Source organism: Dendrobium catenatum, unplaced genomic scaffold (assembly GCF_001605985.2).
Source record: "Dendrobium catenatum unplaced genomic scaffold, ASM160598v2 fragScaff_scaffold_1074, whole genome shotgun sequence".
Classification (NCBI taxonomy): Eukaryota; Viridiplantae; Streptophyta; class Magnoliopsida; order Asparagales; family Orchidaceae; genus Dendrobium; species Dendrobium catenatum.
In genome coordinates this window covers 913,216-926,719 of record NW_021319536.1, presented here as the reverse complement: position 1 = coordinate 926,719, position 13,504 = coordinate 913,216, and the positions used below count along the sequence as shown (strand labels likewise).

Sequence of the window (13,504 nt, the reverse complement as noted above, 5' to 3'; positions counted from 1 at the left end):
TTTTTTTTTTTTGAAGTCGTCATCTTCATCCTCTCCTTACTTTCACCATCACGTTGTCTCCATCTCCACCTTGCCGCCAGTCCCTTACCCGCCCCATTCAAATCGTCGGCCACACCCTCTCCCATCCCCCATTGCCTAATTTGAATAATTCCTAATTTTGGATTGCCATAATTTAGTTGGTCTATGAATTCAAATTTTCCCAAATTTGAAATTCAAATTCTTTCATAAATTATAAAATCTATCTTAGGAAAGTTTTCAAATTTTCCCCCAATCCAAGTTTGAAATTTGAATTATTTCCTTAAATAGGAATCTATTTTAGGAAAATCCTCCAATCTAATTCAAATTAACAAATAAATTATATTGGAATTGATTTCCCCTTCTAGTTCCCACATCCTTAATGCTTTCCAAAATAAAACTTCTCATGTGGGAAAAAAATAAATACTTTCCTAATTTAAATCATCTTAACTTTGGAAAGAATTCAAATTTCAAATTCCAATTAAATTGAATTTGTAATCCTTTCCTAATGAGATCAATTTATTTTTGGAAACTCCCAAATCCTCTCAAATCTGAATTTTATTAGAGATTTCTCTCTAATTCTCTTTCCACAATTAGCAACCTAAGTTTGGAAAGCAATTTCTAAATCCCCCTAATTAAATCCCCATGTATGGCCGGCTCACTTCCTCTCTCCAATCCCCTTAATCTCCATAATTACTCTCATTAATTCTCCACCCAATCTCAACCTAAGCTGCCGCCCTTTGTTTTCCCTCCTACTGAATTAAATCCTCCCCATATACTCTCTAATTCTCCTTTCCAAACTTGTCCCAGCCACAACCGTTACCTCCCAATAGTTTCCCCACGTTCTCCTCTCTTATCCCTGTGATTCCTGCTGGCTGTCCCTGTGTTCCAGCAGGTGAAGTGCTGTCTTGTATCCCTGAAGGCCATACGTGGTGATCCAAAGCTCCAAATGCTTTATAGAAGCCGTCCAAGCTGTTCCCCAACATTGCAGGTTGCTGTCTAGATTGCAAGGAACCAGAAAACTGCTGTCCAGAACCTCTCCTGGCTTCAATCTGCTATCCTCTCTTTGTCGGCAACCACAACGATCACACATGAGCTTCATGTCCTCCTCCGTTGGTTGCTGTCCAGAATTTCCCAAGTGTCAAAAGCTGCTGTTTGGACCTCACGAGTTGCTCTTCAAGACCCATAGACTCAATCCTCATATCCGTTCTACATCAGGTTGTGGAGGAATTGGCTTGTGCGTGGCTCTGCAGTCAATAGGATAAAGTGCAAGTTCCTCTACATGAACACGATAAATATTTGTTGATTTTCGCAGTGGCCATGGAAAAATGATCATCCGTATAATGAACTTATTAACTCTACCCTTGTCATTGTGGATGGTAGCAGTGGTTGTGTGAACTCAATGGCAGGCTAAGGAGTATGGTGAATAGCTTAAGATTTAAGAAAAGTCCACTCATTCATTGAAATTATGTGTGGTGTTGGTATTAGCATAGGATGCACAAGTAATAGTAGCATAGTAGTATGAATACATCTTTCAGAACAATAGATACAATTCAAAGGATACACCATTAACCTAATCTGAAACACACATAGATACATCATCATATACCAACTCAAAAACCTCTTAAGAACAATACACATTCTCATGCACTATAGTTGAAACATGGGGTCTCCTAACATATATAATCCCCAAACTTAAATCACAACAAACCAAATTCTACAGCAATACCAGAATATGGTAGTGAACATAATTGCTCATTCTTTGGCAGCAAATATGGCTGTCAATTGTAATTTTTTGCGGAGCATAATGGCAGAAATTACAATAAAGAATCGGTCTACAGCCCAAACAGTTTATAACTGAAATGAAATGGATCGATAGGAGACAATAAATAATGGAAGGAAGCGCCTACGAAAAAGGACAATTCCACAATTTGATACACTGCATTCAGGCAAATTTTTATGCTTAAAGGAGAGAAAATTGAAATTAAACATTATTAGACTGTTAATTCTCTGATTCATGTGATATTTAAGTCTTAGTGAGCTGTTTCGGGAGTGTATCTCATGTTATCTGGATAATTGACACTTAATTGATTTTTTCATTATTCCTTCAGAATATCGTCTTGGCTATTTTGTGAAACGCAGACAAATGGTCTCAATCGTTTATTCTAGCTATTCTCTGTTTTCAAGCAATTGGTTTCTTATTTTTCATGGCCTCTCAACCCTTCCTGCCAAAATTTGGTTTTCAACTAAGTACTGTGTCTGAAATATTTGAATTATAGCTTTCTATCGACCTAGTAGGTTTGATCTTGAACTGTTGGTGCTGTTTGTTTGTTTTTTTATTTGTGCAGTTAAACATCATGCCAACTTTGTTTTATGATTGATTTTGATATTTTGAAACATTTTTATCATTAAATGAATTACATGGTTCTCCATTCCCTCCTCCCTTCTCTTCTATAATCTTCTTTGATATACTTTAGCTTCGCATCTTTTGGATGAAGGGTGGGCAATGTTGTCCTTCATTTCTCTGTTATTTACTTTTTGCAGATTCAAGAAGAAGGGAGAACCAAAGTTAGAAAATGTTTGACTCCGCAATCCATGTTATTGGCTCTACAAAGAATATTGCCTTCTCCTTGCAAAAATCAGTATACTTTAGTGATTCTTATGCCCCAGACATCTCGCATAAAGCTGCTGAAATCATCATTTTTATTCAGTTCCAATGGATTTAGCAGGGATGCGAAGGTAAGGAACTCATCATTTATTTAACATGGTAGAGACTTGCTGCATCCGACTGTCTTACTTACATTGTGCATTTATTCCTTATTTATTTTGCATGTCTTTGGCAATAATGTTTGTTTCTTTCTGTTTTATTCTCTCTCATCAATTAGTCTTTGGATAAGCCATTGTGGATCTTGATGTTAATGAACCAGAAAGATGTAAAAACAAATTCTGTTTGTAAAGGTTGCATATTTGTGAAACTTTTGTGAAAAAAAAAATAGGAGTTTTTGAAAACTATTGTGAGTATTAGAGTTTTTCCCTCCATATCAATTGGACATTATCTTTCTAATAGTCACCATATTTTATTAGATCTGATTTTGAAAAGGTCATCATCAGAGAATTTTCTGAAAAATATTAAGAAAGCTGTCAAATCAATTGTGGCAGCAACCCATAAATTGAAGGTGTGAAAAAGTTATCCCAAATGCGTCCTAAATATCTTGGGCAGAACTAGATTAGGGAAGTCACTGATAAAATAAGAACCTTGTAGCAATATCATCTATATTTGGATGGATTGTCAGATCTAAACAATCAAATTATTTTTATTCTTAGAAGTTCATTAGGTTCATTTATTTCTGATACATTGCCAGAAAGAAATTTAAAAAAGTCTAATCAAGCCACATTACAAATCAAAACGACTTTTGGGTTTCAGTGAAAATTACGGTATCATTGTAGAATGATACTTCTTAAGTGAATTTATATCTATATATCCATCTTGACAATGAACATAATCTTTCACGTTCTTTTGTTTAATATACATTTTTATGTTTACTTTGCTAAAACATTAACTGCTTGTCTGTTCCAATGCTTAATCTTCGCCGCAGATTTTGGCTGGTGCAGCTGGTGGCTTCATCTTGGCGATTAGTTTATGGAGATATTACAGAAGTACTATGAACTCTTAGGACATATATTTCTTCTAAATTGTCTTTTGATTGCGATAGAAAGGTGCAAATTGGTGGTAAGAAAAACAGAATTCTGGAGACTGGAAAAAAAAGGCTTTTGGTTTTGAGTGGCTATTAATTGCTATGAAGTTCATCTCCATGGCCGTGAAATCACCTCACTTCAGAGGGTGTTAAAGCTCCTTTTGTTCTTGTGCTCCAGGACTGCTTATCTATGTAATTTTGCTGCAGTGACTAAAGAAACTACAGCACCTTATTATTGATTGTTTATTTGTTTTTTTTTTTGCTGGTTAGATTAGAAGGAATGACATAATTTAATGCTGCTATGTATTATACCATGCATGTAACCACTTTATTTATTAGATCAGCTACATAATTCAGCTGCAATTATCTGAAAATTATTTCATTCAATGAAATATAACAATGCACATTTACTGTGTTAGGAAAAATGCTAATTGAAAATAATAAAGATCAATGCAATCATTTGATGCTTGCTTTGTCATCACCTCTGTAAATTTTATTATAGTTTAATTGTTTAATTTTACAATCCTAACTATTTCTAATATAAAGATGGCACCTCTTTTTATTAAAAAATAAAATAGTTGAAAATACAATAAAATTTTTAAAATATATTTAATGAAATAATTAATAAATATTGAATATCTTTTAGAACAAATAATAGCAAGAATCTAGCAATAACAACAAAGCATCAAGAAATGAATAAATCCAACAATACAGCTGCATATCAATATTAAGGAAAAGCAGTTAAAGAGCAACTTGTGCAAGCCACAGTTAAAGTTACTGCCCGACTATTAGCGACTAGCAAAACAATTCCTCTAAATTTTGATAAGTGTCAATATTAAGGGAAATTATTGGGTCAGGTCACCGGACACATCTATACATCCGGAATCCAATAGGATGTTGCCACGTTGTGACTTGATGATCCGACACGCCCGCTCGATTTTTTTTGCACGTGCTTTTTCATTTACCGCATGGCCCAACAACCCGACCTCGATTGAAGGTAAAAAGTCATTCTTTTATTACGTTTTTTCTTAAGCGTTACAAATTAAAACATGTGCCCTTTGGGTTGACCTTGCTTCCCCTCTTTTAAGCGTTGTTGCTCATCTTCATTTGTAAATCCCTTTCTTCCTCATCACATTCGTTGTCGAAGCCCTGCCAAAGGTTCGTATTTTCTTGCTTCAGTTGAAGTTTTTTCTGTAAAAGTTTGTAGCTCGGTACCATGCTCAGTACTATAGTCAGTATATTTTAGGGTTTTGTCACACAAATGGAATTTATTTTTATGATTTTGTAAGTCGGTTTAGGGTTTTGTATTCTTGTTCCATGCATGGAAGGGAAATGCTTTGTATATGGTTCATTTTGTGCGCTTGGTATCAACTCGGTTTTCTGCATGGTACTGAGCGTAGTACCGAGCTTACGTTATTCTGCTTGCGTTATTTTGTATCGAGCTTTAGGGTTTTGTACCGACATAGTACCGAGCTTTAGGGTTTTGTATTTTATTCTTTTCTCATTTTTTGCTTGAGTTATTTTTTATCTAGTGTTCTACTCTCATTTTGTTCGCTCGCTACCAATCGATACTGTACTCGATACTGTAAATGGTACCGAGTGGTTTCAAACTCTGAACTGCTCGGCATTTTACTCGGTACACTATGAGGTACCGCTCGGTACCATATTATACTTGATAAACTTCTCGGTACCGCACGGGCTTGGTATTATACTCAGTACATAGCTCGGTACTATACTCGGTGTTGAGAGAGTTGATACATAGCTTTGCATGTTTTATATTCTTGTAACTTGTTATTTTGATTATTCCAAATATTATTGTATTGATTATTAATTCTCCTAACACATTTTGGAAGAAGTGTTTTTGGCTCTTATGTGTACTAACATTTCAAGGAAATCATATTGTAGATTATTGAAGACTTCAAATCAAGATCTGATTATAATATTTTGTAACTTGAAGTCTGTATTTTATTCATTTTTTAGTCAGAGAAAGTGTGATTGTAATTGAGTAATTTAGCGCACACACACACACTAGGAGAGATTTTTAAAAGTCAAAAATTTTTAAATACTGATCGTACAAGACGAACTATGTTCGTACAGGACGATCAGGTCAGTTCTACTCTCCAAAGAGCAATGGAACGAATAGAATGGGCGAAAATTTTTTCTAAGTCCTAATCGTCCAGACAATTTTACCCCTATTCGTCCCAAGACGATGTTCTCTGGACCCATGCTTTAAACTAATCGTCCATACGATCTTGTCCATTCGTACCAGGACGATGTTCTCTAGACCCATGCTTTGAACTAATCGTCCAAACGATCTTGTCCATTCATCCAAGGATTATGTTCTCTGGACTCATGCTTTGAACTAATCGTCAAGACGATTTTACCCTGTTCGTCCCAGGACGATATTCTCTGGACTCATGCTTCGAACTAATCATCCAAACGATCTTGTCCATTCGTCCCAGGACGATGTTCTCTGGACTCATGCTTTGAACTAATCGTTCAGATGATTTTACGCTATTCGTCCCAGGACGATGTTCTCTGGACTCATGCTTTGAACTAATTATCCAGACGATCTTGTACATTTTTCCCAGGATGATGTCCTCTGTTCCTTAAAACATATGGACCGTCTTGCAGATTCATTCCAACGAAGCTTGGAAATAACTGTTCGTACTGGACGAACTATGTTCATACGGGACAATGATCGGGTATGAAGGCATTCGTACCAATGCACATTGAGTTTGTACGCAATAATTTTTACAATGTTCGTACGTACGAAATGCGATCTTACGGAACGATCGAGTACGTACATATTTGAAAAATTACAGTTTTTGGACGATTTTTTATGTCTTTCTTATAAAAGGTCCACTTAAAACTGTCTTGTAATCTTTTTTTCTACTGGTCTTCATGCAAACTGATGGGAGATTGAAGGAGAGAGTATGAGAGAGTGTTTGAAAGCGGATTCTTACTAATGGAGTGTGAAGGGTTCACTTGGTACTCAAAGGTAAGGATTTTTGTTTGTGAATTGTGATTATTTCTCTCTTTTCTCTTGTCCTTCCAGATTTCCCGTGAAAAGATCTTTTCAAGAAGATCCGGTTCTCTGCCGACACTTGGAGAAGTGTGAAAGGACGAAGGGTTCTCTGCCTATACTTGGAGAAGTGTGAAAGGATGAAAGTTCTCTGCCTACACTTGGAGAGTGTGAACAGCGGAAGGTTTTCTGCCTACACTTAAAGAGTGTGAACAACGGGAGGTACTTTGCTTACACTTGGAGGAAGTAAAAGTACGACGGTTCTCTCCCACACCGGGTAGTGGCAGAAGAGAGTTTTTGTGAAGGCTTCTCCACCTTGCTGTGGGGAAAAAGAGAGACACTAAGTGATAATAGTTCAATACCTGAAGTGGGAGACTTCAGGGAGTTGATGTAAGTCGTGTTTGATCGAACCACTATAAATCTTGTGTCTTTTATTTTTCGTTATTTTTTTTTTACTTTACTAATTCTGTTGATCTGTGGTTGAAAAATCATTTTTTAAATTTCACTATAAATTTTTATTGGTTTTAAAATAAGAGGAATTTTTAAATTACCAATTCACCCCCCTCTTGGTTAGCTGCTGGGACATAAGCTTATGTCTAACAACCTAATTCATACTTAACAAGTTTTAACAAGTGGTATGAGAGCTTAGTTTCAAAATCATAAGTTTACACTACTCTTCGATTAACAACCATGGCTATATTTGGAAACCGAAACACACTTGAATGTTACTCTATAACTAGACCTCCATTGTTCGACAATATTCCTTTTGATTTTTGGAAAACAAGCATGTCTACATTTTTACAGTCACTTGATTACTATATGTGGATCTTAGTTCAGAAAGGGTATACAAAACTAACTAGATTAGTTGACGGAGTTAGAGTTGAACACCCTTTACGGACTGGACAGTAGAAGAACGTGACTTAGCACAACTTATTGCTAAATGCTTAAATAGTTTTTTTTTGTGCTCTTAAATATGAAGATTACATGCGGGTTTTCACTTGCAAGAGTGTAAATGACATATAGGATAGGCTTTGTATAACTTATGAGGGGACTAATGAAGTTAAACAATCTAGACTTAATATCTTGTTGCATGACTATAAACTGTTTCGCATGAAACTCAATGAATCCATTTCTGACATGTACACAAGATTCACTCAAATAGTCACATTTTTACATGCATTAGGTAGAGAACTAACGAATGCAGAAATTGTTAATAAAATACTTCGTTGTTTACCTACTACTTATGATGATAAAATAAATGCGATTACATAGTCTAAAGATTTAAACATTTACTCCATTGACAATCTTCTTGGATTACTAATTTCTTACGAGTAAGGAGTGAGTTAAAGAAAGAATGATGTAGGTAAACCACGAAGGGAGAAGAATATAGCACTGAAAGTGGATGAGTCAGAGAGTGATCTCTCATAACCAAAGGATGAAGACGATATCACACTGATGACTAGACAGTTTAGAAGCTTTCTGAAGAGGAAGCAAAAGAGACGCCAGAATGGAATCGAGGTAAACTTAATAGAAATGTCAAGGTTTCAAATGATATTATTTTCTATGAGTGCAGGAAACCTGGACATATTAAGTCAGACTGCCCAAAACTTAAAGCTACTCCTAGCAAGGAGAATGTAGAGAAGAAACCAATTATGAAGAAGGGCAAGAAGAAATTCTAAAGAGCTTTCTGGGCGGACTCAGCTTCGGTCTCGTTGGAGACTGAAAAGGAACAGGAAGTCACTAATCTGTGTTTAATGGCCAAAAATCTTAATCAGTCAGATCAAGAAGAGGTATGTGACTTTACTTACAATGAACTTTTAGAAGTCTCAGAACGCATACATGTTGCATATAGAGTTAAAGAAAATGCATGCTAGTGTGAACTTAGAATTCCAGGAACTACAAATAGAACAAGATATCCTTAGGAAAGATTATACTTTAATTGATAACAACTACATAAAATTGTTTGATGAGTTTGACGATTTGAATAATAACCATGAATATTTAAAATCATCCTATATAGAACTTTAAAAAGAAATAAAAAATAATAAGGATGAATTTGAGAGCAAAATGTATCGAATAATTATACAAATTGTATCTTGGAAGATATGAATTCTTTTTTTTAAATTAAAGATAAAAGCTCTCGAGGATAATAGGATACTCCCAAGACTTGAAGATTTCATGAATCATATTTTGTATCCTAAATTTATGCAATCCATAAATAGACAAAAGAATTATAGAAAACTAAGAAATCTATTACCGAGAGTCAAATGTTAGAACAGTGGATTGTTTGGACATATAGCTCACACCTATACATTGAAGAAGAAAACTCATTTGGTGTGGAGACCTAAAATGTATAAACATAGACATATTATGCATGCATCTGTTTATAATTTGCAAAAAGGTGAACCCAAACTTGTTTGGATTCCCAGGTCTAACGTTTATTGTATGCAGGATCGCTCTCACGCAATGTCTCGTGAGAGCATATGGTACCTGAATAGCGATTGCTCAAAGTATATGACTGGAGATACTGCACAATTCATATTATTGGAAGCCAGAAGTAGAGGCAAGGTTACACTTGGGGATAACACCACAAGGAAGGTGATAAGATCAGATATGATTGGAAATCTTAAAAAAATTTTTATAGAAAATGTTTTGTTGGTAGAAGATTTAAAACATAATCTTCTAACTATTAGTCAGCTATGTGATAAAAGTTATTGTGTAAAATTTTTTCTTACAATCTGCATATTAAGCCTGAATGGTAATGATATTTTGAATGGTATATGATAAACAATATAATATATGCTAGACTTGAATTGCATTAAAACTCCTATTATTTTTTATTTAAAAACTATTTTTGATGATTCATGGCTTTGGCATAGGAGACTTTATCACTCTAACATGAAAAACCTTAGGAGGATTACCCAAAAGAACTTAGTTAGAGGTATACCAAAACTAGACTTTACTAAGGATCACCTTTATGATGCATATCAATTAGGAAAATAGGTGAAGTCCTCTTTTCAGTCCAATAAGGATCTTAGAACTAGAAAATCATTGGAGATTTTATATATAGATCTTTTTGGACTAGTTGGAACTGTAACTCTAGGATGAAAGATATACAGATTTGTGATTGTGGATGATTTTTCTAGATTCACATAAGTTAGATTTTTATATCATAAGAGTGAATTATTTGAGAAATTTAAAATTTTTTACTTAGATTTAAAGAAAACTAGGATGTGATCATGGAGGAGAATTTGAGAATGAAAAATTTGATGATTTTTGTAAGGAGAAAGAAATTGGTCACAATTTTTCTACACCTAGAATCCCTCAGCATAATGGGGTAGTCGAAAGGAAAAATAGCACATTAATAGAAGCCGCCAGAGCCATGTTGACAGAATATTTACTTCCTAAATATTTTTGGGCTGAGGCGGTTAACACAACATGTTATGTTCTGAATAGGATGAATGTTAGATCAAACTTAAATAAAATACCCTATGAGTTACTAAAGGGAAGAATACCTAATTTATCATATTAACATATTTTTGGATGTAAGGTGTTCATACATAACAATGGAAAATCTGTCTTAGAAAATTTTAATCCAAAATCAGATGAAGAATTTTTTATAGAATACTCAAGTGTTCAAAAATCTTATAGAGTATTCAATAAAAGAACTTTGGTAATTGAGGAGATCACACATGTTGTATTTGATGAATCTGAAATTTTGGAAGAGACAATTGTTGAAGAGGATGAGGTAGAGATTAACTCTCAAAAGATTGAAAAAATAAATTTGGAAGAAAATTTGGAAATAGACATGGGACGGAGGGAAGGGATGGCAAGGGGGGCACGTGAGTAGATCTCACCTGCTCTATTTTGGAGCTCATAAAGCTGACTGAGAATAATATTTATCAGGAAATATATTTTGATATTGAAATATATTGAATAGAGAAAAAAATGTTTAAAATATGTTGGAATTGCTTTAAAAATTTTATAACATATGAAACATTTATATTGTATTCATCTCAAAATAAATCTAATAGCTTCAAAATCAAAATTGCGTTGAAATATCTTATCCATTGAGTATGTATACTTAATCTATTTTGTAGGCTTCGATTCTTAGCATAATGCTATCTTTTGATCCAAAATTAGATGAAGGAATTTTTCTTGGATACTTTAGTGTTGGAAAATCTTATAAAGTATTTAACAAAAGAACTTTGGTAATTGAGGATACCACATATATTGTATTTGATGAATCTGGAGTTTTGGAAGAGCCAAATTTAGAAGAGGATGAGATAGAAAGTAACTCCAAAAAGATTGAGAAAATTAGTTTGGATAAAAATCATGAGATAGAAAACTCGTTGCCTAGAGATTTGAGATTTTCTAAAAAAACACTCAAAAGAATTGATTATAGGTGAACCTAGTGAGGGTGTTAGGACTAGACATGGACTGAACAAAAAGTCAATCATTCAGCTTTTATTTCAATGATAGAACCCACAAATATTGATCAAGCACTTTTGAATGAATTTTGGATATTAGCTGTGCAAGAAGAATTAAATCAATTTGTAAGAAATGAAGTTTGAGAATTAACTGAAAGGCCAAAGAATCAAAGTGTAATTCGAACTAAATGGGTATTTAAGAAGAAAATGAATGACGCATGAGTAGTCATTAGAAATAAGGCTAGATTGGTGGCTAAGGGGTATAATCAGATTGAAGGGATTGATTTTGAGGAGACTTTTGCCCTTGTAGCTAGATTTGAAGGAATTAGGATTTTATTAGCCTTTGCCTATTTTAGAGGATTTAAATTATATCAAATTGATATTAAAAGTGTCTTTTTAAATGGGGTAATTTAAGAGGATGTTTTTGTAGAACAACCTTCAGGCTTTAAAAATTCTAAACACTCAAATCATATTTTCAAATTGAAAAAGGCATAATATGGATTGAAACAGGCACCTAGGATTTGGTATGAGAGATTGAGCACCTTCCTACTTGAGAGATCTTTTTAAAAAAAAAGTGCGGACACAACTCTCTTTTTGAAGAAATTGGGAGAGGATATACTCATTATACAAATTTATGTTGATGATATCATCTTTGGATCTACAAATAAAAATCTTTGAGATAATTTTTCTAAAATAATGAGCAGTGAATTTGAGATGAGTTTAATGAAAGATTTAAGTTACTTTCTAGGTTTTAGTATTAAGCAAATTGAGAAGGGTATATTTCTTAGTCAATCAAAGTATATTAAGGACATCCTCAAAAAGTATGAAATTGATAATGCTAAACCTGTTAGTACACCTATGAGTTCTTCAATTCAGTTGGATAAGGACCCTAAGAGAAAATCAGTTGATCAAAAGAAATTTAGAGGGATAATTGAATCTTTTCTTTACTTAATAACTAGCAGACCGGATATCATGTTTAGTGTTTATTTATGTGCTAGATTTCAATCAGATCTAAAATAATCATATTTGACAGCAGTGAAAAAGGTATTAAGATATCTGTTGGAAACTCAAAACTTAGGAATTTGATATCCTAAGTTTAACTCTCTTCATTTGAAATAATTGAATATTCAGATTTGGACTTTGCAGGTTGTAGGGTTGATAAAAAGAGCACTTCTGGAATATGTCAATTTATTGAAAATTCCTTAGTCTCTTGGTCCAATAGAAAATAAAATTCAGTAGCCCTATGTACTGTTGAAGCTGAATACATTATCTTAGGAAGTTGTGTGGCACAAGTACTTTGATTGGAATAATAGTTGATTGATTTAGGATTAATAATAGGCACTATTCTCATTTATTGTGATAACACTAGTACTATTTGTATTTCTAAAAATCCTATTCAACATTCAAGAACCAAGCATATAGACCTAAGACATCATTTCATAAGGGATCATATATCCAAAGGAGAAATTGAACTCATTCATGTTACAACAGAAAATCAACTTATAGACATTTTTATAAAACCACTAGCCTTTGATACTTTCAGTACATTAAGAACAAGGCTTGGTGTGATTGATTTGAATGCTTAAATACAAGTCTCTACAACATTGATATGTGTTATATAAGTGTGTTTTTAATTTGAGTTTTTTTTTCGTATGTGTTCTATTTTTGTTCGTATCATTTTGAATTTTATTATTTTGATTGCATGGTATGAAAAATTTGAGTGAAAATCGTATGTACGAAATTAATTTCATATAGGACGAATCGTGTAGCATATTAACGATTAATTTGAACGGTTTGCATACAGTTTTTTAGTTTTTTTATATACATTTCGTCTATATAATTGTGACGATCGTCTGGACGATATGTATTCAATCGTATGTATGCATGTAGACTGTTATACGAATAAGATCAGTTTATTTATTTATGATCGTACGTACGAACGTTCAGTTCATACATATAAATATGTGGCACTTCAATATGGGGGACATTTCAAACTGTCATAAAAAATAATCTTAAATAACTGATCATTCCGAACGAACACCTGTTCGTCTGTATGATCATATGGTCAAAAGTATGTACGAAAGGATGCCTCATAACTTGCATGTTTACGAAAAGTCATTTCTTTTTTGGACCCATTCATTCGTCCATATGAAATAAGTTTCGTACAAACTAACCCAATATCGTACAGGATGAAATTATTTTCGTTTGTACGAAAGTTCATTTTCTCTTTAAATTAAAAGTTTTTGAACTCAAATTTCATCACTTTAAAAAATCCTTTCAATCTTCTAAATCTCCTTGATCTTCTCCATGGCTAGTTCAAGCAAAAGAGACAGGAAAAA

At 33.7% G+C, this 13,504-nt stretch overlaps 1 protein-coding gene across 1 annotated transcript in view; it reads left to right on the top strand.

Annotated features, from left to right (window-relative positions):
• The window catches only part of LOC110103204 (zinc protease PQQL-like), a 116,716-nt gene extending 112,600 nt beyond the window's left edge, over positions 1-4,116 (top strand). The window contains exons 20-21 of the mRNA XM_020831813.2: positions 2,560-2,754; positions 3,612-4,116. Coding sequence (XP_020687472.1) covers positions 2,560-2,754; positions 3,612-3,689 — 273 coding nt within the window. The 3' untranslated portion in view covers positions 3,690-4,116. The remainder of the gene's footprint in view (positions 1-2,559; positions 2,755-3,611) is intronic.
• The last annotated feature ends 9,388 nt before the right edge of the window (positions 4,117-13,504 follow it).